The 26,459-nt window shown below is 46.5% G+C and overlaps 1 protein-coding gene across 1 annotated transcript in view; it reads right to left on the bottom strand.

The window, feature by feature from the left end:
- lin9 (lin-9 DREAM MuvB core complex component) overlaps positions 1–26,459 on the bottom strand; it is a 201,842-nt gene that overhangs the window by 53,394 nt on the left and 121,989 nt on the right. Inside the window, exon 3 of the mRNA XM_063072535.1 lies at positions 21,120–21,214. Coding sequence (XP_062928605.1) covers positions 21,120–21,214 — 95 coding nt within the window. The remainder of the gene's footprint in view (positions 1–21,119; positions 21,215–26,459) is intronic.

The following is a 26,459-nucleotide window of genomic DNA, read 5'->3' as shown; positions in this document are numbered from 1 at the left end:
AGGAGGGAGATCAGTGGGGAGGGATGGGGGGGACGAATGGACAAGGGAGTTGCGTAGGGAGCGATCCCTGCGGAATGCAGAGAGAGGGAGGGAGAGAAAGATGTGCTTAGTGGTGGGATCCGTTGGAGGTGGCGGAAGTTACGGAGAATAATATGTTGGACCCGGAGGCTGGTGGGGTGGTAGGTGAGGACCAGGGGAACCCTATTCCTAGTGGGGTGGCGGGAGGATGGAGTGAGAGCAGATGTACGTGAAATGGGGGAGATGCGTTAAGGGAAGCCCCTTTCTTTAAAAAAGGAAGACATCTCCCTCGTCCTAGAATGAAAAGCCTCATCCTGAGAGCAGATGCGGCGGAGACGGAGGAATTGCGAGAAGGGGATGGCGTTTTTGCAAGAGACAGGGTGAGAAGAGGAATAGTCCAGATAGCTGCGAGAGTCAGTAGGCTTATAGTAGACATCAGTGGATAAGCTGTCTCCAGAGACAGGGACAGAAAGATCTAGAAAGGGAGGGAGGTGTCAGAAATGGACCAGGTAAACTTGAGGGCAGGGTGAAAGTTGGATGCAAAGTTAATAAAGTCAACGAGTTCTGCATGCGTGCAGGAAGCAGCGCCAATGCAGTCGTCGATGTAGCGAAGGAAAAGTGGGGGACAGATACCAGAATAGGCACGGAACATAGATTGTTCCACAAACCCAACAAAAAGGCAGGCATAGCTAGGACCCATACGGGTGCCCATAGCTACACCTTTAGCTTGGAGGAAGTGGGAGGAGCCAAAGGAGAAATTATTAAGAGTAAGGACTAATTCCGCTAGATGGAGCAGAGTGGTGGTAGAGGGGAACTGATTAGGTCTGGAATCCAAAAAGAAGCGTAGAGCTTTGAGACCTTCCTGACGGGGGATGGAAGTATATAAGGACTGGACATCCATGGTGAAAATAAAGCGGTGGGGGCCAGGGAACTTAAAATCATCGAAAAGTTTAAGAGCGTGAGAAGTATCACGAACATAGGTCGGAAGGGATTGAACAAGGGGTGATAAAACAGTGTCGAGGTATGCAGAAATGAGTTTGGTGGGGCAGGAGCAAGCTGAGACAATAGGTCGGCCAGGACAGGCAGGTTTGTGGATCTTGGGTAGGAGGTAGAAACAGGAAGTGTGGGGTGTGGGAACTATAAGGTTGGTAGCAGTGGATGGGAGATCCCCTGAGCGGATAAAGTCGGTGATGGTGTGGGAGACAATGGCCTGGTGCTCCTTAGTGGGGTCACGATCGAGGGGTAAATAAGAGGAGGTATCCGCGAGTTGGCACTGTGCCTCGGCAAGGTAGAGGTCAGTACGCCAGACTACAACAGCACCCCCCTTATCGGCGGGTTTAATAATAAGGTTAGGATTAGTGCGGAGGGAGTAGAGAGCAGAGTGTTCCGAAGGAGTGAGGTTGGAATGGGGACAAGGTGCGGTGAAGTCGAGACAGAATTATATGTTGGACCCAGAGGCTGGTGGGGTGGTAGGTGAGGGCCAGGGGAACCCTATTCCTAGTGGGGTGGAGGGAGGATGGAGTGAGAGCAGATGTGCGTGAAATGGGGGAGATGCGTTTGAGAGCAGAGTTGATGGTGGAGGAAGGGAAGCCCCTTTCTTTAAAAAAGGAGGACATCTCCCTCATCCTAGAATGAAAAGCCTCATCCTGAGAGCAGATGCGGCGGAGACGAAGGAATTGTGAGAAGGGGATGGCATTTTTGCAAGAGACAGGGTGAGAAGAGGAATAGTCCAGATAGCTGTGAGAGTCAGTAGGCTTATAGTAGACATCAGCATCTGCAGATTTCCTCGTGTTAACCTACTAACCAGCATGTCTTTGGACTGTAGAAGGAAACCAGAGCACCTGGAGGAAACTCATGCCGTTCATGCGAATGTACAAATTCCTTTCAGACAGCAACAGAATTGAACTCCCAAACTCCAGAGCACCCTGAGCTGTAATAGCGTCATGCCAACTGTTACTGTTATGCTCCTACTTCTGATATCCCACCAATAGTTTCTTTGAATCACCTGAAAATTGTCATCTTTGATACAACTAGCTGTTGCAGCCCCAGCAAAAAGCCATTGGCTGTCCAGTCTATCCATGTGTTACTATTTTGTATCCTTCTATCAAGTCACCTCTCCTCATCCTTTGCTCCACGGAGTAAAGCCCTAGCTCACAAAACCTTTCTTCATAAGGTATGCTCTCTAATCCAGGCAGCATCCTGGTGAATCTCCTCTGCACCCTCTCTAAAGCTTCCATATCCTTCCTATTATGAGGCGACTAGAATTGTACACAATACTCCAAGTGTGGTCTAACCAGAGTTTTAGAGAGCTGCAACATTACCTTGTGGTTCTTGAACTCAATCCCCTGACTAATCAAGGCCAATACACCAGATGTCTTCTTAACCACCCTATCAAAAGGCATATTAATTTAGAGATTTATGGACATCGATCTCAAGATCCCTTCATTCCTCCACATTGCTAAAAATCCTGCCACTAACCTTGCACTCTGGTTTCGTGTTCAACCTTCCAAAGTGCATCATTTTACACTCCTCCGGAATGAACTCTATCTGCCACTTCTCAGTCTAGCTCTGCATCCCATCAATGTCCTGTTGTAATCTAAAACAATCTACATTATCTACAACACCATCAACCTTTGTGTCATTCACAAAATTATTAACTCACCCTTCCATTTCCTTATCAAAGTCACATATAAAAATCATAAAGAGCAGGGGTCCCAGCACAGATCCCCGTGGAACACCAGTAGTCATGGTCTTCCAGGCAGAATATGCTTCATCTACTATCATCCTCTGCCTTCTGAGGGCAAGCCAATTCTGAATCTACATAGCCAAGTTTCCCTGGATTCCCTGATTGCACATTCTGAATGAACCTACCATGGGGAACCTTGTTGAATGCCTTATGAAAATCCATAAACACATTCACCACTCTACCTTCATCAATTTCTATTGTTACTTCCTCAAGTCATCAATCAGGCATGTGAGGCATGACCTGACACTCACAAAGCTATGCTGACTATCCCAAATCAGAATATGTTTCTGTAAATGTTTCTCCTGGCTACTTTATAACTCTCAAGAACCCCCTCTGGTCCTTGCTTCCTAAACCTTAAGTATGCTTTTCTTTTCTTGAATAGATGTTCCACTTCTCGTCAACAACAGTTCCTTCACGCTTCCTTCTTTCCTGCTTCAATGGGATAAACCTATCTAGAACCCCAATGCACGTGCTCCCTAAACCACCTCTACATTTCCATTGTACATTTCCCTGAGAACATTTATTCCCAATTTACACTCCAAAGTTCTTCCTTAATAGCATCATAATTCCCCCTCCCCAATTAAATACTTTCCCAGGCTGTCTGCTCCTATCCCTAATCTCAGGCTATGCTAAAGGTCTGAGAGTTGTGGTAACACTGTCTCCGAAATGTTCACCCATCGAGAGATTGTCACCTGACCAGGTTCATTGCTAGTATTAAATTCAGCATGATCTCTCTACATATTGTGTCAGACATCCTTCCTAGACACAATTGACAAATTCTGCCCCATATAAATCTTTTGCACTAAGGAACAGCCAATCAATGTTAGGGAAGTTGAAGTCACCCACAACAACAACCCTGTTATAGACACAGAACACAGAAAACCTATAGCACAATACAGGCCCTTCAGCCCACAATGTTGTGCCCAACATGTACTTACTTTAGAAATTACCTAGGGTTACCCATAACCCTCTGTTTTTCTAAGCTCCATGTACCTATCCAGGAGTCTCTTAAAAGACCCTATCGTATCCGCCTCCACCACTGTCACCAGCAGCCCATTCCACGCACTCACCACTCTGCATAAAAAAAACTTACCCTGACATCTCCTCTGTACCTACTTCCAAGCACCTTAAAACTGTGCCCTCTCGTGTTAGCTATTTCAGCCCTGGGAAAAAGCCTCCGACTCTCCACACGATCAATGCCTCTCATCATCTTATACACCTCTATCAGGTCACCTCTCATTCTGTCGCTCCAAGGAGAAAAGGTTGAGTTCACTCAACCTATTCTCATAAGGCATGGTCCCCAATCCAGGCAACATCCTTTTAAATTTCCTCTGCACCCTTTCTATGGTTTCTACATCCTTCTTGTAGTGAGGCAACCAGAAGTGAGCACAGCACTCCAAGTGGGGTCTGACCAGGGCCCCACATAGCTGCAACATTACCTCTCGGCTCGTAAACTTAATCTCACGGTTGATGAAGGCCAATGCACCGTATGCCTTCTTAACCACAGAGTCAACCTGCATAGCAGCTTTGACTGTCCTATGGACTCGGACCCCAAGATCCCTCTGATCCTTCACACTGTCAAGAGTCTTACCATTAATACTATATTCTGCCATCATATTTGACTTACTAAAATGAACCACCTCACATTTATCTGGATTGAACTCCACCTGCCACTTCTCAGCCAGTTTTGCATCCTATCGATCTCCTGCAAACCCGTTCTAGATCCACACAGCATTGTCCCCTTGGATCCTATGCCTCCTTACTTTCTCAATAAGCCTTGCATGGGGTACCTTGTCAAATGCCTTGCTAAAATTCATATACACTACATCTACAGCTCTACCTTCATCAATGTGTTTAGTCACATCCTCAAAAAATTCAATCAGGCTTGTAAGGCACGACCTGCCTTTGACAAAGCCATGCTGACTATTCCTAATCATATTATGCCTCTCTAAATGTTCATAAATCTTGCCTCTCAGGATCTTCTCCATCAATTTATCAACCACTGAAGTAAGACTCACTGGCCTATAATTTCCTGGGCTATTTCGACTCCCTTTCTTGAATAAGGGACAACATCCGCAACCCTCCAATCATCTGGAACCTCTCCCGTCCTCATTGATGATGCAAAGTTCATCGCCAGAGGCTCAGCAACCTCCTCCCTCGCTTCCTACAGTAACCTGGGGTACGTCCTGTCCGGTCCCGGAGACTTATCCAACTTGATGCTTTCCAAAAGCTCCAGCATCCTCTTCCTTAATATCTACATGCTCATATTGTGTCAGGAAACCTTCCTGAACACACCTAACAAACTCCACCCCATCTAAACCCCTTGCTCTAGAGAGATGCGAGTCAAGGAGGAGAACATGGCACGTGCGGCTTCTCCGGTGAATGATATCTGTAATCCATCAAGTAGGGGACCGTAAACAACAGGAATTCTGCAGATGCTGGAAATTCAAGCAACACACATAAAAGTTGCTGGTGAACGCAGCAGGCCAGGCAGCATCTCTAGGAAGAGGTGCAGTCGACGTTTCAGGCCGAGACCCTTCATCAGGGCTAACTGAAGGAAGAGTGAGTAAGGGATTTGAAAGTTGGAGGGGGAGGGGGAGATCCAAAATGATAGGAGAAGACAGGAGGGGGAGGGATGGAGCCAAGAGCTGGACAGGTGATAGGCAAAAGGGATACGAGAGGATCATGGGACAGAGGTCCGGTGTTACGAGAATACACATAAAATTAAGATGTTTGCTGGCCTGGGCTAGCGTCAGTGGCATCAGCAGTTGGTCTGCCACCTGCCCTCAGGGGAAGGAGAGATAAGGAACAATGGAGCAGCGTCTGGAGATGTGTAATGAAGGGATGTGGGAGGAAGAGCTGTCTGGAGCGGCTCCCCCCTTTGAACCCTGAACTGTTTGAAGTGATGGACAGGCGATACCCCAGCAGGGGGATAAAAAGGGACAGGATCGCTAAGACAGACACACACGCCACCCGAGGTAACGAGACCCTGGAAGCGGTGCGCTTCTCATGAGTGGGTGAGAAGTACCGGACAACGACAAGGGTGGAAAGGTACGATCAGCGGGAACCCGGTGTGTGTCCGCCCTTGCCTGGGTGCCGGGTTCACTGCAGAGGATCGACCGCATCTGGAGGAGGGGTCACAGTCGGTGACCTCAGGTGACATCACCAAGGACCTGCCCAAAAGCTGTTTGTGAGCCATCTCGCTGGTCTGTGAGCCATCCCGCTGGTCTGTGAGTGAAGCAGTGTTCTGAATGATCAGTTGTTCCTATTCTGTCTCTCTTCCCCCACCTTGTCCATCGCCATGGCAACGATTACTGCGAACTGAACTACAAACTGGACTGAACTTTGAGTCATTTTGAAATTGGTCATTTACCCCTAGACAACGATAGAGCTTGATTGATGCTGTTATCTTAATTCTGTGCACATGTGTGGTTATCATTGTTGAATTGTTGCATTTATTATCCTTTCGATTACTGTGTTGCTTGTTTCTTTAATAAAACTTTCTTAGTTCTAGTACTCCAGACTCCAACTGAGTGATCCATTTCTGCTGGTTTGGCAACCCAGTTACGGGGTACGTAACATAAGTGGGGGCTCGTCCGGGATTTTGAACGCTAAATTTGGGACGGAGTAAATTGATTGGGTTAAAATTCCCGAAAGAAAGAAAAGACAAACAGCAGAAATGGAGGTTGAGGAATTTATAAAGGCGCCGACCTTGGAGGCATTAGAGGATGCCAGGAAATCGGAATTGATAGCTGTGGCAAAACGGGTGAATCTTGCCAAGGTGAAGTCGACAATGAGGAGAGAGGAGATACACAGAGCTATTGTAGAGCACTATGTATCTAATGGTGTGTTTCCCCAAGGTGAGCTGGGGGAGGTGTCTATTGAAAAACCTGCTGGAGACGCGGTACAGGTACAGCTTGAAAAACTGAGACTCGAGCACGAGTTCCGGGTACGGCAGTTAGAACACGAAGAGAAGCAGTTAGAAAGGCAGGAGAAAGAGAGAGAGGAGAAACAGAGGGAAAGGGAATTTGAGCTGGAGAAGTTAAAGATAAGGGCCGAGCAGGGGCTCGTGCCGAACCAAGGTGGAGGGTTCCGGGCGACCCAGGAGGTTAGGCTGGTTCCCCCATTTGACGATACCGGTGTGGATCGGTACTTTCTCCATTTCGAAAAAGTGGCCATAAGTCAGGACTGGCCGAGGGATAAGTGGGTTGTTTTACTTCAGAGTGTACTGAAAGGGAAAGCCCAACAAGCTTACTCCGCTTTATCCGCGGAAGATGCCCAGAAGTATGAGGTGGTGAAGGAGGCCATCCTCAGGATTTATGAGTTGGTCCCGGAGGCATACCGGCAGAGGTTCCGGAATGCGAGGAAGCGGTGGGACCGCACGTATTTGGAGTTTGCTCGCGAGATGCAAACATATTGTGAGCGTTGGTGCGCCTCGAAGGGGGTAGAGGGGGATTATGACAGACTGCTGCAGCTGATTCTGATTGAGCAGTTTAAAGGTTGTGTCCCTGAGGGTATGAGACCCTACCTCGATGAGAAAGAGGCAGCCACGTTAGCCGCAACTGCTAAGTTAGCGGATGAGTATGCGTTGACGCATAAAATGAAGGTTGCCCCGAGTAAAGGCTACCAGAAGGGTAGTCAGGACGGCGGGGAGAGTCCGCCGGAAAAGTCAGAAAGTAAGCCGGGGACTAGTGAAAAGGATAAGGTAGACCGGGAGCAGTCTGGTAGGAAGTCTCCTGGGGTCGTCTGTTATAATTGTGGGAAAGTCGGACACTTTGCGTCCAGGTGCTTTGCCCCAAGGAAGGAGACGGGGAAAGGCAAAGCGGAAATTTTGAATGGCTGTATTGAGCTATTAAGTGAACCGCTAGGGAAGGACAGGTCTGAAAAAGTCCAGGAAGGGCGCGAGAGGTTTATCTCGGCCGGACTGGTGTCAGTGAAAAAGAGGTTAAAACCAGTTCCAGTGCGGATCTGGAGAGACACGGGAGCGTGTCAGTCACTAATACTGAAGAGTGTATTAGAGTTTAGCTCAGAGACCCAGACTGGGGAGGTAGAGGTCAAAGGTGTTGGGGAAGGGACAGAGTCAGTCCCTTTGCACCAGATACATTTACAGAGCAACCTGGTCTCTGGACTAGTCACGATCGGGGTGAGGTCCGAATTACCGATGAAAGACGTGGAAGTCTTGCTCGGTAATGACATCGCCGGAGGAATCGTGTTCCCAGTTGTGAGATTGACGGGTCAGCCTGCCAGCATGGAGGCCCCGCCCGCGATGGTGAATTTGGCTGAAACATTTCTGCCAACCTTGTATGAGACAGGGTGTAGTGAGATAAGAGGTAGTGAGGGAGCTGGGACGGACGTAGCAGTAGCCAGGAAAGAATTTGTGCAGACGCAGGAGCGAGACGAGGGGCTGATGGTTTTGGCCGAGACCGCTCTCTCTGACACAGCCTTGACAAGCTATTGTGCGGAGGAGGAAGTGCTAAGGAAGAAAGGGAAATCAAGGACAGTATCCGCAGATGAGGAGTGGGGGGTGGTGCAAGAGAGTTATGGGGATGAGGTTTTTAACATGGCCCACGAGGTACCCCCCGGTGGACATTTTGCGGTGCTGGGGGAAACAGTTGGTGGAATCATGAAAGAGATTTACCGGCTGCCCAGGGGGAAGAATGTTATTGATCATGACCGACGCGAACTGAGACGGTCACCGGCTTTTGATATGCTAACAAACCTAGTCGGTGTTAGCGTGGAAATCAATGAAGCTAGGGGCCCCCTGCTAAGAGGAAAAAACCATTTTGAAAAGATTAGGATGGGATCGGTCAGATGGCAGAAGGCTATTCTTTTGGCCAGGTCTACTGATAAGGTCTCTCCCTTAATCCCCGAAGGAGTAATTAAACGACTCGCACCCATGTGTTTGATTGTCCCGAGGAAATGCAAAGAACTGGGACGTTGGGTGATTGTGGTTACAATAGGGCAGCCAAGCAAACAACACCCATATTTTTCGAGTAATTCAGTGACTAAAGGGCTGATGAACACAGAGGTGTGTATTGGCAATTTAATACGGCTGTCTGAAGCCAGCGTGATAGTGAGCCTTGGAAAAAATGAATTCGGCCACACGAATGTCACTTACCTGGGAATTGTGGTGACACAGGGGCAGCTGGCAGTGATGCAAGCTACAGTGCAGGCTATCGCTGACCTCCCAACCCCGACAGACAAGAGGGCCCTCAGAAGGCTTTTGGAGATGGTGGGGTACTGCAGGAAGTTTTGCAATAACTCTGCGGTCAATACCCGTCCCCCTCCTACTAAGCCCCTGCGAGAGAAAACTGAGTCGGAATGGGACGACCCTTGTTATTGTGGTCCGGGACAAAACCAAATGAGAGGTTACATTGGTCGCAATTCATCAGTATTTTTGGCCACTATGAAGTTTGCTGAGTTGGAGCCTGGTCTAAGGGATTATTAATAACACGTGTAAAAGGAACAGAAAATGTGATGACTGTCTGTCAAGGTGTTGACAGCTTCAAATTCTCTGTATTAGCTAAATAACTGTTAAAGATGTATATTGTGTATGTATCAGATAATGTAGTCATGTTTGTAATTTTTACCTCCCGGTAAAAATCCTTAAAGGGGGGAAGTGTTACGAGAATACACATAAAATTAAGATGTTTGCTGGCCTGGGCTAGCATCAGTGGCATCAGCAGTTGGTCTGCCACCTGCCCTCAGGGGAAGGAGAGATAAGGAACAATGGAGCAGCGTCTGGAGATGTGTAATGAAGGGATGTGGGAGGAAGAGCTGTCTGGAGCGGCTCCCCCCTTTGAACCCTGAACTGTTTGAAGTGATGGACAGGCGATACCCCAGCAGGGGGATAAAAAGGGACAGGTTCGCTAAGACAGACACACACGCCACCCGAGGTAACGAGACCCTGGAAGCGGTGCGCTTCTCATGAGTGGGTGAGAAGTACCGGACAACGACAAGGGTGGAAAGGTACGATCAGCGGGAACCCGGTGTGTGTCCGCCCTTGCCTGGGTGCCGGGTTCACTGCAGAGGATCGACCGCATCTGGAGGAGGGGTCACAGTCGGTGACCTCAGGTGACATCACCAAGGACCTGCCCAAAAGCTGTTTGTGAGCCATCTCGCTGGTCTGTGAGCCATCCCGCTGGTCTGTGAGTGAAGCAGTGTTCTGAATGATCAGTTGTTCCTATTCTGTCTCTCTTCCCCCACCTTGTCCATCGCCATGGCAACGATTACTGCGAACTGAACTACAAACTGGACTGAACTTTGAGTCATTTTGAAATTGGTCATTTACCCCTAGACAACGATAGAGCTTGATTGATGCTGTTATCTTAATTCTGTGCACATGTGTGGTTATCATTGTTGAATTGTTGCATTTATTATCCTTTCGATTACTGTGTTGCTTGTTTCTTTAATAAAACTTTCTTAGTTCTAGTACTCCAGACTCCAACTGAGTGATCCATTTCTGCTGGTTTGGCAACCCAGTTACGGGGTACGTAACACCGGGAAGAAAGACAAGGGGGGGGACCCAGAGGATGGGCAAGGGGTATATTCAGAGAGACAGAGGGAGAAAAAGGAGAGTGAGAGAAAGAATGTGTGTATAAAAATAAGTAACAGATGGGGTACGAGGGGGAGGTGGGGCATTAGCGTAAGTTAGAGAAGTCAATGTTCATGCCATCAGGTTGGAGGCTAACCAGACAGGATATAAGGTGTTGTTCCTCCAACCTGAGTGTGGCTTCATCTTTAGTAGGGGACCGTGCACAATTCTGATTTGATGCAGATGGATGTGAGAGTACAGAGGAACATCTGGAAAACTTCTGAAATGCCCACTTCGCTGCCGCTGCTAATGTGTGGCAACCAGAATCTCCGGAGCAGAAGGCCCCGAATCCTCAGCTTTGCTTGTTTCAGCGGCCGGGGCAAGGTCGAAGGCGCTTGGCAAAGGATGGCGCTCGGGAGGCTGTATCGGAGGGGCTGGTTGGAGGCTCGAAGTCTTCGGACGGACGGACTCAGTGTCAGCTGTGGTCCACTGCTTCCAAGGCATCGGCAAGTTGACGGTGCCTGGAGGTTTATGGCAGGGAGTTTCTCCCTTTTGCCGCCGCTATCGGGGACTCGGGAATCGATCGACTCGGGGACTTTGAGACTATTTTTAAACCATGCCCATGGTTTGTTCTTCATCAAATTATGGTATTGCTTTGCACTGCTGTAACTATATGTTATAATTATGTGGTTCTGTCAGTGTTAGTCTTTGGTTTGTCCTGTTTTCTGTGATATCACTCCGGAGAAACATTCTATCATTTCTTAATGCATGTATGCATTTCTAAATGACAATAAAAGAGGACCGAGTATTCTCATAATCTAATATTTGGGAAATTAAAATCTCCCACCATGACAACCCTGTTGTTATTACACCTTCCAGAATCTGTCTCCCTATCTGCTCCTCAATGTCCCTGTTATTATTGGGTGGTCTATAAAAAAACACCCAGTAGAGTTATTGACCCCTTCCTGTTTTCAACTTCTATCCACGAGACTCAGTAGACAATCCCTCCATGACTTTCTCCTTTTCTGTAGCTGTGACACTATCTCTGAGCAGCAGTGCCACACCCCCACATCTTTTGCCTCCCTCCCTGTCCTTTCTGAAACATCTAAAGCCTGGCACTCTAGTAACCATTCCTGCCCCTGAGCCATCCAAGTCTCTGTAATGGCCACAACATCATAGCTCCAAGTACTGATCCACGCTCTAAGCTCATCCGCTTTGTTTAGGATACTCCTTGCATTAAAATAGACACATTTCAAGCCATCGGTTTGAGCGCATTTCTTATCACCTGCTTATCCTCCCTCTCGCACTGTCTACAAGCTTTCTCGATTGGTGAGTCAACCACCCCTTCCTCCATCTCTTCAGTTCGGTTCCCACCTCCAGCAATCCTAGTTTAAACTCTCCCCAACAGCCTTAGCAAACCTCCCCGCCAGGATATTGGTCCCCCTTGGATCCAAGTGCAACCTGTCCTTTTTGTACAGATCATGCCTGCCCCAAAAGAGGGCCCAATGATCCAGAAATCTGAATCCCTACCCCCTGCTCCAATCTCTCAGCCACACATTTATCCTCCATCTCACTATTCCTATACTCACTGCCACGTGGCACAGGCAGTAATCTCAAGATTACTACCTTTGAAGCCCTGCTTCTCAACTTCCTTCCTAACTCCCTGTAGTCAGTTTTCAGGACCTCCTTCCTTTTCCTACTGTGACGAATACACATAGATAAGATGTTAGCTGTCCTGTGTGATCAGCAGTTGGTCTGCCACCTGTCTTCAAGAGAGGGATAAGGGACACAATGAAACAGCATCTGGAGATGTGTAATGAAGGGACGGGGGAGAGAGAGCTGTCTGGAGCGGCTCCCCCCTTTGAACCTTGAACTGTTTGAAGTGATGGACAGGCGATACCCCAGCAGGGGGATAAAAAGGGACAGGTTCGCTAAGGCAGGACACACACGCCACCTGAGGTAACGAGACCCTGGAAGCGGTATGCCTCTCACGAGTCGGTGGGAAGTACCAGACAACGGCCAGGGTGGAAAGGTACGATCAGCGGGAACCCGGTGTGTGTCCGCCCTTGCCTGGGTGCCGGGTTCACTGCAGAGGATCGACCGCATCTGGAGGAGGGGTCACAGTCGGTGACCTCAGGTGACATCACCAAGGACCTGCCCAAAAGCTGCTTGTGAGCCATATCGCCGGTCTGTGAGTGAAGCCGTGTCTGAATGATCAGTTGTTCCTGTTCCCTCTCTCTCTCCCCCCACGTTGTCCATTACCATGGTAACGATTACTGCGAACTGAGCTACTAAACTGGACTGAACTTTGAGTCACTTTGAAATTTGGTCATTTACCCCTAGACAACGACAGAGCTTGATTGATGCTGTTATCTTAATTCTGTGCACATGTGTGTTTATCATCGCTGAACTGTTGCATTTATTATCCTTTCGATTACTGTGTTGCTTGTTTCTTTAATAAAACTTTCTTAGTTCTAGTACTCCAGACTCCAACTGAGTGATCCATTTCTGCTGGTTTGGCAACCCATTTACGGGGTACGTAACATAAGTGGGGTTCTCGTCCGTGATTTTGAACGCTAAATTTGGGACGGAGTAAATTGATTGGGTTAAAATTCCCGAAAGAAAGAAAAGACAAACAGCAGAAATGGAGGCTGAGGAATTTATAAAGGCGCCGACCTTGGAGGCATTAGAGGATGCCAGGAAATCGGAATTGATAGCTGTGGCCAAACGGTTGAATCTTGCTAAGGTGAAGTCGACAATGAGGAGAGAGGAGATACACAGAGCTATTGTAGAGCACTATGTATCTAAAGGTGTGTTTCCCCAAGATGAGCTGGGGGTGGTGTCTATTGAAAAACCTGCTGGAGACGCAGTACAGGTACAGCTTGAAAAACTGAGACTCGAGCACGAGTTCCGGGTACGGCAGTTAGAACACGAAGAGAGAGAGACAGACAGTTGGAGAGAGAAGAGAAAGAGAGAGAGAGACAGTTAGAGAGAGAGGAGAAAGAGAGGCAATGGGAGCGAGAAGAGAGAGGGAAACAGAGGGAAAGGGAATTTGAGCTGGAGAAGTTAAAGATAAGGGCCGAGCAGGGGCTCGTGCCGAACCAAGGTGGAGGGTTCCGGGCGACCCAGGAGGTTAGGCTGGTTCCCCCATTTGACGATACCGACGTGGATCGGTACTTTCTCCACTTCGAAAAAGTGGCTATAAGTCAGGAATGGCCGAGGGATAAGTGGGCTGTGTTACTTCAGAGTGTACTGAAAGGGAAAGCCCAAGAAGCTTACTCCGCTTTATCCGCGGAAGATGCCTAAAGGTATGAGGTGGTGAAAGAGGCCATCCTCAGGATTTATGAGTTGGTCCCGGAGGCATACCGGCAGAGGTTCCGGAATGCGAGGAAGCAGTGGGACGGCACGTATTTGGAGTTTGCCCGTGAGATGCAGACATATTGTGAGCGTTGGTGCGCCTCAAAGGGGGTAGAGGGGGATTATGACAAACTGCTACAACTGATCCTGATTAAGCAGTTTAAAGGTTGTGTCCCTGAGGGTATGAGACCCTACCTCGATGAGAAAGAGGCAGCCACGTTAGCCGCAACTGCTAAGTTAGCGGGTGAGTATGCGTTGACGCATAAGATGAAGTTTGCCCCGAGTAAAGGCTACCAGAAGGGTAGTCAGGACGGCGGGGAGAGTCCGCCGGAAAAGTCAGAAAGTAAGCCAGGGACTAGTGGAAAGGATAAGGTAGACCGGGAGCAGTCTGGTAGGAAGTCTCCTGGGGTCGTCTGTTATAATTGTGGGAAAGCCGGACACTTTGCGTCCAGGTGCTTTGCCCCAAAGAAGGAGACGGGAAAAGGAAAAACGGCAATGTTGACTGGCTGTATCGAGCTGTTAAGCGAACCGCTAGGGAAGGACAGGTCTGAAAAAGTCCAGGAAGGGCGCGAGAGGTTTATCTCGGCCGGATTGGTGTCAGTGAAGGAGGGGTTAAAACCAGTTCCAGTGCGGATCTGGAGAGACACGGGAGCGTGTCAGTCACTAATACTGAACAGTGTATTAGAGTTTAGCTCAGAGACCCAGTCTGGGGAGGTAGAGGTCAAAGGTGTTGGGGAAGGGACAGAGTCAGTCCCTTTGCACCAGATACACTTACAAAGCAACCTGGTCTCTGGACTAGTCACGATCGGGGTGAGGTCCGAATTACCGATGAAAGACGTGGAAGTCTTGCTCGGTAATGACATCGCCGGAGGAATCGTGTTCCCAGTCGTGAGATTGACAGGTCAGCCTGCCAGCATTGAGGCCCCGCCCATGGACTCACAGGTTCATCACGGGCCCGCGATAGTGAATTTAGCTGAAACGTTTCTGCCAACCTTGTATGAGACAGGGTGTAGTGAGACAACAGGTAGTGAGGGAGCTGGGACGGACGTAGCAGTAGCCAGGAAAGAATTTGTGCAGACGCAGGAGCGAGACGAGGGTCTGATGGTTTTGGCAGAGACAGCTCTCTCTGACACAGCTTTAACAAGGGAACTAGTAGGCTATTGTGTGGAGGAGGAAGTGCTAAGGAAAAAAGGGAAATCAAGTACAGTACCCGCAGATGAGGAATGGGGGGTGGTGCAAAAGAGTTATGGGGATGAGGTTTTTAACATGGCCCCCGAGGTACCCCCCGGTGGACATTTTGCGGTGCTGGAGGAAACAGTTGGTGGAATCATGAAAGAGATTTACCGGCTGCCCAGGGGGAAGAATGTTATTGATCATGACCGACGCGAACTGAGACGGTCACCGGCTTTTGATATGCTAACAAACCTAGTCGGTGTTAGCGTGGAAATCAATGAAGCTAGGGGCCCCCTGATAAGAGAAAAAAACCATTTTGAAAAGATTAGTATGGGATCGATCAGATGGGAGAAGGCTATTGTTTTGGCCAGGTCTACTGATAAGGTCTCTCCCTTAATCCCCGAACAAAGCGAATCTTTAGAAGAAGTAATTAAACGACTCGCACCCGTATGTTTGATTGTCCCGAGGCAATGCAAAGAACTGGGACGTCGGGTGATGTCTGTTACAATAGGTCAGCCTAGTAAACAACACCCATATATAATGAGTAATTCAGTGACTAAAGGGCTGATGAACACAGAGGTGTGTATTGGCAATTTAATACGGCTGTCTGAAGCCAGCTTGATAGTGAACCTTGAAAAAAATGAGTACGGCCACACGACGGTCACTTACCTGGGAACTGGGGTGACACAGGGGCAGCTGGCAGCGATGCAAGCTGCAGTGCAGGCTATCGCTGACCTCCCAACCCCGACAGACAAGAGGGCCCTCAGAAGGCTCTTGGAGATGGTGGGGTACTGCAGGAAGTTTTGCAATAACTCTGCGGTCAATACCCGTCCCCCTCCTACTAAGCCCTTGCGACAGAAAACTGAGTCGGAATGGGACGACCCTTGTTATTGTGGTCCGGGACAAAACCAAATGAGAGGTTACATTGGTCGCAATTCATCAGTGTTTTTGGCCACTATGAAGTTTGTTGAGTTGGAGCCTGGTCTAAGGGATTATTAATAACACGTGTAAAAGGAACAGAAAATGCGATGACTGTCTGTCAAGGTGTTGACAACTTCAAACTCGCTGTGTTAGCCAAATAGCTGATAAAGACGTATATTTGTGCGTGTATCAAATAATGTATTCATGTTTGTAATTTTTACCTCCCGGTAAAAATCCTTAAAGGGGGGAAGTGTGACGAATACACATAGATAAGATGTTAGCTGTCCTGTGTGATCAGCAGTTGGTCTGCCACCTGTCTTCAAGAGAGGGATAAGGGACACAATGAAACAGCATCTGGAGATGTGTAATGAAGGGACGGGGGAGAGAGAGCTGTCTGGAGCGGCTCCCCCCTTTGAACCTTGAACTGTTTGAAGTGATGGACAGGCGATACCCCAGCAGGGGGATAAAAAGGGACAGGTTCGCTAAGGCAGGACACACACGCCACCCGAGGTAACGAGACCCTGGAAGCGGTACGCCTCTCACGAGTCGGTGGGAAGTAGCAGACAACGGCCAGGGTGGAAAGGTATGATCAGCGGGAACCCGGTGTGTGTCCGCGCTTGCCTGGGTGCCGGGTTCACTGCAGAGGATCGACCGCATCTGGAGGAGGGGTCACAGTCGGTGACCTCAGGTGACATCACCAAGGACCTGCCCAAAAGCTGCTTGTGAGCCATATCGCCGGTCTGTGAGTGAAGCCGTGTCTGAATGATCAGTTGTTCCTGTTCCCTCTCTCTCTCCCCCCACGTTGTCCATCGCCATGGCAACGATTACTGTGAACTGAACTACTAAACTGGACTGAACTTTGAGTCACTTTGAAATTTGGTCATTTACCCCTAGACAACGATAGAGCTTGATTGATGCTGTTATCTTAATTCTGTGCACGTGTGTTTATCATCGCTGAACTGTTGCATTTATTATCCTTTCGATTACTGTGTTGCTTGTTTCTTTAATAAAACTTTCTTAGTTCTAGTACTCCAGACTCCAACTGAGTGATCCATTTCTGCTGGTTTGGCAACCCAGTTACGGGGTACGTAACACTACCTATGTTGTTGGTACCAATATGTACCACGACCTCTGGCTGTTCACCTTCGCACTTCAGGATATTGTGGACACGATCAGAAACATCCCAGACCCTGGCACCTGGGAGGTAAACTACCATTTGCGTTTCTCTCCTGTGTCCATAGAATTACCTGTCTGACCCCCTAACCGTTCAGTCCCCTATCACTGCTGCCATCCTCTTCCTTTCCCTACCCTTCTAAGCCACAGGGCCAGACCGTGCCAGAGGCACGGCCACTGTTGCTTCCCGCAGGTAGGCCATTCCCCCCCAACAGTACTCAAACAGGAGTACTTATTGTTAAGGGGTACTCTCTAGTATCTGACTCTTGTCCTTCCTTCTCCTGACTGTTACCCACTTATCTGTCTCCTGAGGCCCCGGTGTGACTACCTGCCTATAGTTCCTCTCTATCACCTCCTCATTTTCCCTGACCAGACAAAGGTCATCGAGCTGCATCTCTAGTTCCTTAACCTGGTCTCTAAGGAGCTGCAGCTCGACACACTTGATGCAGATGTGACCTTCCGGGAGGCTGGGAGTCTCCTGGACTTCCCACATCTAACACCTAGAACAGAACACCAGCTTCACACACATATTTCCTGTTGGTATTCCTCACAAGTAACTTACCTCGCCTTGACGTGTTATCTCCGAAGCCCCGGTGAGCCAAAGCCCTCCTACTCTGTCTCCCTCTACTCTGATGCCCGGTCTATAAAACAGTCTTCTTTTCAAATCCTTCCCGCTGGTCTAACTCGCTGACGTCCACGCGCTTTCGCAGGTTATTTTCACACCTTTCCAAAACCTATCTACTGATCTTCCCCTTCGTGTCTCAGTTGCTATTGGGGCGTGGGGGTGGGGGTGGGGGCTATAGAATACTCCCAACGGAGTGATTACTCCCTTCCTGTTTCTGACTTACAGCCACTCTGACTCAGCAGATGATCCCTCCATGACGTCCTCCCTACTGCAGCGTGATAACGTTCCTGATTATTAACATCACTCCCACCTCTTTTACCCCGCTCCCTGTCCCTTTTGAAACATCCAGCAGCCATTCTGGCCCTTATGACAACCAAGTCACTGTAATAGCCAGAATTTCGTAGATCCATTTACTGACCCATACTCTATGTTCATCACCTTTGTTCCGGATACTTCCCACATTAAAGTCCATACATTTCACCCCACCCAAATGATTGCATATATTTATGCTCTATCCACTGCCAATCCTTCTTCACAGTCCCTCTACATGTTGTGTCTACTTTACATCAACTGCTCTATCCTCTGACCTGTCAGTCTAGTTCCCATTCCCTGCCAACCTCGTCTACATCCTTCCCAATAGCTCTAGCAAACCTGCCCACATGGACTTTGGTCCACCTTGTGTTCAGGTGTAACCATTCCTTTTGTACAGGTCATACCTTCCCAAGAAGAGAACACAATGGTCCAGAAATCTTAAGTCTTCAACACTGCACCAATTCTTCATCCAAACATTCATCTGTCTATCACCCTATCCTTACCCTGACTGGCGCGTGGCACGGACAGCAGTCAGAGATCACTGCCCTGTCCGCTCTCCTAACTACTGAACCCCCTGTCACCACAGCATTCCTTTCTCCCCCCTTCCCTACTGAGCCATAGAGCCAGACTAAGTACAAGAGACCTGGTTGCTGCAGCTTTCCCTGGTAGGTCACCTCCCCCAGTAGTTTCCAAAGCAGTATACTTGTTATTGAGGGGAATGGCCACAGGGGTACGCTGTACCATCTGCCTATTCCCTTTTCTTCTCCTGACAGTCACCCAGCTTCCTGCCTCGTGCAACAGGTGTGACTGCCTCCTTGTAGATCCTATCTCTGAATGAACAGTAGGTCATCCAGCTCCAGCTCCCGAACACAGTCTGAAGGAAGCTGCAACCAGATGCAACTCACAGATGTAGCCATCAGGGACATCACACATTGTGCAAGCGGAGCATACCACTACCCTGGGGTCTACTTGATCTATGTAAAAATAAAGAAAAAGAAACTTGACAGAACATTCAATCTAGCTTCAGCCTCTTCTTGCTGAAGCCTCTTGAGCCAAGGCCTCAGTTCCCCACTCTAACCCTGTCCACACACATTATGCTCAGCGGGTCACAAAAACCTGGAGGAGCTCAGTGGGTCAGACAGCATCTATGGAGGGAAAAAGCAATTTACAAATTTTAGTTATTATTGCTGATACTGACTTTTTATTCCAGATCTATCAGATTAATTATGTGAATTGCTGACACTAAGCTTGGCTCTTAGAAGCCTGCAGGTAGAAGGAAGGCAGTAAATTTCACAGTTTCAGCAGAATGTACAGGGAACAGATGATACTATCAGCAAACTTTGAAACTTTTGCAAAACCCCTTGTCATTTAAAGTCTGGTGCATCCTGCTGCTACTGCACCATTGCTCACAACCCCCACAAAGCTGTTTATAAACTGATTCCAGGCTAATTCTTGGCTCCTCAGTGATTTTAAGCAGCTTGACAGACTGAGACCAACCAGCACAGACAGATTGTGAGATCTGATTGCCAATACATTGAGCCCCCTGCTGTAACATTAATTTATAAACTGCTCATGTCACAGACCTTTAAGTGTCCCATTTATTAATGACATTTCCTGTTGCACCTTATTTATATTTACACAAGACCACTGACCCAACAGATTTGCATGCTGCACACTTAATTCCTTTCCCCACAGTGTGTGATACACTCCTATACTTAATTATCAAAGACAGCAACTTCCCCCTTGTCTAACAGGCTACATAGATATGTGATACATTGTAGCTTTCTGCTTTATATAAAACAAAAACCATGTGAAGGTGTCATCAATTCCCACCCAGGGCAGATGATAGCACAGATATTAGTACAGACCTACTATATATAAATGACCTTGGAGCTAAGATCATCAATCCACGTTTAAAAATCACTTAATTCAAGTTTTAAATAAGTTTTTTAAAAAGTTGCAAATAAAACCATATTAATAAAAAAATATTGAAAAATGTTAAAATTAGTATTATAACAATTACAGCACGGAAACAGGCCACCTCAGCCCTTCTAGTCCGAGCCAAAATATTAATATGGAAATAACGATCATTTTACCTTACTTAATGAAAATTCAAGCCATTTATGCAAGTAAATTAACTGACAGTTAGTTACTCTAAAGGAGTAACTGGTACAATCCTGTTAAGCATGAATGCTACAACAAAAAGTAAATTAATTGTCTATAAGTTCTTGATAATCCTTCCATTTGTCTTCCACGCACAATAAATCCAGTAAGACCAGCAGGTCTGATGATTTGCCCATTATCCCTTCTGTGTACCAAAGGCTGGGTCATCCTCAGAGCCCAGACTAAATGCGGATGCTGTCCTTTTAACCGAATTTGATGCACTCTGGATGAGAATTTGCTTTTAGTGGTCACACCAGCTGGGACTTCTACCCAATCACCTCTCCAATCTCGCCAACTGCACAACACAATGTCAGTTAATTCAGCAGAGTCCAAGGACTGAAGCAGGGGCCATCTTACTGTTTATGGGTCAGCCTTGGTTAGTCAGTAGAGGAGGAGTGGATACTTCCACCATCTGTAAGTGAAATGAATTAAACTATTGAACTGTAAAGCACAGGAACAGACTCTTCAGCCCATGGTGCCTGTGCCAACTGTGTTGCCAAATCAAACCAATGCTGTCAGCCTGCAATCATCCATATCTTGCATATTCATGTGCCTTCCTAATAGCCTCTTAAAAGTCACTCTTCCATCTGCTCCCACCACCAGCAAATTTCAGGCACCTAGTACTCTGTGTAAAAAAAACATACCTTGCACATCCCATTTAAACTTCCCGCTCACAGCTAAAAAGCTATGTGCTCCGGTATTTTAACATTTCCAGCCTGGGGTAAAAATATTCACCATCTACCCTATCTCTGCCTCTTATAATTTATAAAATTTTAATAGGTCTCCCCTCAGCCTATGACATTCCAGAAAAAAAACAATCCAAGTTTGTCCAACCTCTTCTTGTAGCTAATACTCTCTCATCCAAGCAACATCCTGGAGAACCTCTTGCAACCTCTCCAAATCCTCCACATCCTCTCTGTAATGGGGTGACCTGAACCACACACAAAACTCCAAGTGTGGCCTAATCAAAGTTTTAATCAACTGTGATTTAACCGGTTCAGTATTGTCAAATGCCTTTCGAGTGATGACTGACAGAATGGAGAGAACCACCGTACATTAAAAATTGCAATAATGGAAAATAAAACAAAATGACTTACAGTCTCAACAAAAGAGCAGGAGTTCCTTCCTTTCCATGGAGGAGTCTTGGGTAATGCAATGAACTTCTCATTCCATGTGTTGGACAAGCTTCCCTCTGTTGGAGCCAAAAGATGTCAGAATCAGTACTGAAACCATCTTAGCATGTTTAGCCTTCCCCATGCAAGTACCTGACAAGGGTGTAAGGTATTCATCAAAATGTGGAGACACTTCTCAGACTCAGCTAACATATTAGTCGAGTAGACCGGAGATCTAATACCACATCTTAATGTACAGCCCCAACACTACAACTAACATACTAAAGGTTAGAACATTGAATACTACAGCACAGTACAGGCCCTTCAGCCCACACTGCTATACTCTCTCCACAACCACGACTGGATGGCTAGGCACAATGCAAGTGCCACCTATAAATTTGCTGATGACACTACGGCTGTTGGCAGAATTTCACAGTGATGAGGAGTAATACAGGATAGAAATAGATAAGCTGGTTGAGTTTTGTTGCAACAACCATCTTGCACTCAACGTCAGTAAGACCAAGAAATTGATTGTGGACTTCAGGAAGGAGAGGTCGAGGGAACACACATCAGTCCTCATTGAGGGATCAGCAGTGGAAAGGGTAAGCAGCTTCAAGTTCAAGGGTCCAACATATTGTTGCAAATATGAAGAGGGCACACCAATGACTCGAGCAAATTTCAACCGATGTACCGTGAAGAGCATTCTAATTCGTTACATCACCATCTAGGATAGAGGAGCCCTGCACAGGATCAGATAGAGCTGCAAAAAGTTGCAGGTTCAGTAAGCTCCATCACAGATACTAGCCTTCCCACCACCGAGGGCATCTTCAAAAAACTATACTTCAAAAAGGTGGCATCCATCACTAAGGACCCCACCAACCAAGACATGCCTTCTTCTCATTACTACCAGAGAGGAGGTACAGGAACCTGAAGACTCACAATCAATGTTTCAGAAACAGCTTCTTCCCCTCTATCATCAGATTTCTGAATGGACACTGAACACTGCCTCACTATTTCTGCTCTCTTTATGTACTAATTATTTATTTTAAAAAAAAGACCAGAAGACATGGGAGCAGAATTAGGCTATTCAGCCCATTGAGTCTGCTGTGCCATCCTATCATTGCTGATTTATTATCCCATTCTCTTGCCTTCTCCCCGTAACTTTCGACGCCCTTACCAGTCACAAACCTATCAATCTCTATTTTAACTTTACCCAATGGCTTGGCCTCCATCTGAGACTGTGCCTTCTGATCCTGGATTCCCCCACTAAAAGAAACATCATCTCAACAGCCACTGTCTAGGAAGAATAATAGGTTTTATTCTTCTAAACTCCAGCAAATACAAGCCCAGGGCCAAACTCTCCTCGTATGTTAATCCTTAAAAAACCCATAAAATTCTCACATGTTCTTAGCATCACTGCATGTAAACTTGGAACCTATTACGATTTGGAACTTGTCTACCCAGAAGGTACTGCTACTCGCATTTGATATTGAAAGATGCCACTGGCATTTGAGCCTCCTCTCCTTTGACTGTATTCCGAGCAACGCACTGAAAGTTTCCACTGCCTTCTCTCTGAACAACTACTGTAAACTGCAGGTTGCTTCTTTATTATAATTTATAGTATATTTATGTATTGCACTGCTGCTGCATAACGAGTTTCACAACATACGTTGGTGATAATAAACCTGATTCTGATCTTTTAACCTACTCTACGATCAATCTAACCCTTTCACCCTATATAGCTTCCTATTTTTCTATCATCCATGTGCCTATCTAAGAGTTTCTTAAATGTACTTAATCTATCTGCCTCTACCACCACCACTAGCAGGGTGTTCCACACATCTGCTTTATCTGTGCAAAACTTACCTCTGACATCCACACTATACCTTCCCTCCAATCACCTTAAAATTATGCAACCCCCACCCCCCCACTTGTATTTACCATTTCTGCACTGGGAAAAGTTCCCAGATATCCACTTGATCTATGCCTCTTATCATCTTGTACACCTCTATCAAGTTGCCACTCATCCTCCTTTACTTCACATAGAAAAGCCTTAGCCCACTCAACCTATCCGCAAAAGACGTGCTCTCCAATCATCGCAGCATCCTGGTAAAACTCAAAGGTTCTTATTCCCTTGTTTATATACTGTACTTCAAAATTCACAACGAAGCCCAGGCATAGAAGTACACAACAGCAACACTGTCCAAATAGATCCCTTGAACTTAGCCGTTTCAGTTCTACTATCTTTACAACATGGTTCAGGTAGCACGCACTCATGGTCCAAGAGTTAAAACTCATGGAGACAGGGATTCTTCCCATAGCAACAGTGTAAATGTGTCAGCAGAAATGAGTAGGAACAGCTGGCAAGGCACTGAGCATTGAGGTATCCTAAAAAGATGTGCAAACAATGGAAGAAATGTGTCATATCCAAAACAACAATTATAGCCAAATCTGGAGGCCTCATTTAGGACTAATCAGCCTTCCCAGAAATGACGTGGCAGTAAGTCATCCTGTACCCAAGATGGCCTATGATGATGACCAGCAAAGAGTTCTTCTGGTCATAAATTTAAAAAAAAAATAGCTGCAGCTATACCCCAAAAAGCCACAATCAGTTCAGGTGAATCAAATGTTAACCCATCTTTAATTTTTTTTTTACAACTTTTGATTGACATGCTGTACATCTGGAAAATGTTACCATTTGTACCAGCAATTTTTGAAACAATTGCTCAGACTTTTTCTTAAAAATATGAGCAACTTTTAGACTAAACAAAATAGTTAAATTTAGAACAATTTCTAATTGAATGTGGCATTTCTAAGCATCTATAGGAACATAAGTGAATGTTATATTGGTTGAGTGTGGATAGTATGTATTCAGTAAGTGACCATGCCTGTGCTTAAGAACACAACGGCAGAGTCAGAATGGGCAATTACTAAAAAGCCACACATTGTAGGAACCTCATTCACTGTCACCGCTTCTCCCCTCTCCACTCTCAGTCCCAGTGCAGGGTTTCAACCATCGACAATTCCTTTCCACCCCCATAGATGCTACTCAACCTGCCGAGTTCCTCCAGCAGATGGCTTGTTGCTCCTGAACCCTCCTGCCTGCCCAAAACACAAGCATGTATTTTGAACATGAGAAACACAAGTAGTAGTAAGAGAGGAGTCAGCCACATTGCCCCTCCAGCCTCCTCCATCATCCAATAAGATCATGGCTGATCTACACTTAGTCGCAACTCTATGTTTCTCTCCATTCCCTGAAAGCCTTGACCTCCCGACAGAACAAGAAGGTATATCAACTACGTATACTTTCAATGATCAAACTATAAGCACTCGGTGTAAAGGATTCCAAAAACTGATGACCATTGGGAGAGATTTCTCTTCACCTCTGCCACAAAAGCGCATCCATTTATTCTGAAACTACACTCTCTAATTCTAAATTGCCTTCGAGAGTAAACGTGCTCTTAGCATCTACCTTGTCAAGCCACTCGTGTTTCAATGGATTCCCTCTCATTTGTCTAAAATCCAGGCTAAAGCAACCCGCTCACCTTTTCTCATGTTACCCCTTTATCTTAGAAATCAAGCTGATGAAGTCTCAGAACCACCTCTAATACAAGTATGTCACTCCTTAAATATGAACAAAACTGTACACAGTGTTCATGGCGTGGTTTTCCCATTGCCCTGTATATTCATGGCAAGACTTGTCCACTTTTACCCTCTTTGCAATAAAGGCTTTCTAAGTACCAGCTGGATGGTGTCGTAAACAGGACACCTCAGGTACCTCTGTAGCATAGTTTCTGTTTATATCATTTGGACAATATTCTGTTTCAATCTTGCAAAATGAATAATTACATACCTAGCAATCTTCAATATTACCATTATTTACCACAATGGGTCTACAATAGGTGCAACCTCACTTGCTCTCCACTCTGTTACAGAGTACCTAGACAATTGCAAAACATACGTCAGGCTGCTATATCAGTTAAAGCTCGTAGTTCAGCAATGTTAACCCCTCAGTAGTATTCGGCAAGTTTCAAACTCTAGGTCCCTCTGCAACAGGATCCTTACTTCCTCATCAGGAGACCACAGTCAGTGAGATCAGAGACAAGGTTTCTTCCTCAGTGACGATCAACATAGGTGCACCTCAAACAAAGTAGCCCCCTGCTTTACTCTTTCTATACCCATGAATATGTGGCTTAGTATAGCACAAACACCATCTATAAAGATATTGACGATACAACTACTGTTGGTAGAATCTCAGACGGCAATAACAAGGCATACAGGAATGAGATGGATCTGTTCGTTAAGTGGTGTTGAAACTCAGTGTCTGCAAGACCAAGGAATTAACTGTGGACTTCAGGAAGGGGAAGACAGGAGAAAATGCAGCAGTCCTCATTGAAGGGTCAGTGATAGAAAGGGTTAACCATCTCAGGTTCCTGGGCATCAACATCCCAGAGGATCCATCTTGAGCCCAACACACTGATACAATCACGAAAAATGCATACCAGTAGCTCCATTTCATTTAGAGTTTGAGGAGATTCAGTATGTCACCAAAGACTCTTGAAATTTCTACAGATGTACGTATGGTGGACAGCATCCTAACTGATTGCATCAAAGCCTGGTATAGTACCTCCAATGCTCAGGATAGCAAGAGGCTGTAGAGGGTTGTAGGCTCAGGCCCAGCATCAAGGACAAGTTCAAGAGGCAGTGACTCAAGGTAGCAGCATTCATCAAAAAAGACTGTCACCATCTGAGACATGACCTCTTGTCATTACTACCATGGGGGAAGAGATGCAGGAGATTGAAGATCAGAAACAGCTTCTTCCCCTCTGCCATCAGATAGCTGAACAGTCATTGAACACTACCTTGTTATTCTTTCCTTTTGCCCTCTATTTATTTTTGTGATTTATAATAATTGTATGCCTTTGCACTGTCCTGCTGCCAGAAAGCAAAAAAAAAATTCACGTTACTGACAACAAATCTGATTCCAATTCTGATTCTTTTAGTCCACCTGTCAATTGTTGTCCATTGACTAAGCCTATCCATAGTCTTTGCACAGCCCAACTTGCCTTCCCATCCATCTTTGTATCATCAATGAATCTGGCCGCAGGTATGGTCTCTTCATCAATATTGATTTATATTCAAGTCTCTAGCAATGGTTCCTTTGTTGTTGTTTTTGTTACAACTTGCCAACATGAAAATAACCTCTCATTTCTGACTGTTTTCTTAACCAATCCTCCATCCACATTAATATGTTGCACCGTTCAATAAGTGTTTCCCTGAGTTGTAATCTTTTATTTGCCACCATTCTGGAAATCCAACCACAAC

Source organism: Mobula hypostoma, chromosome 2, assembly GCF_963921235.1.
Source record: "Mobula hypostoma chromosome 2, sMobHyp1.1, whole genome shotgun sequence".
In the NCBI taxonomy this organism is placed as follows: domain Eukaryota; kingdom Metazoa; phylum Chordata; class Chondrichthyes; order Myliobatiformes; family Myliobatidae; genus Mobula; species Mobula hypostoma.
This window is presented reverse-complemented; position numbering and strand designations above follow the sequence as displayed.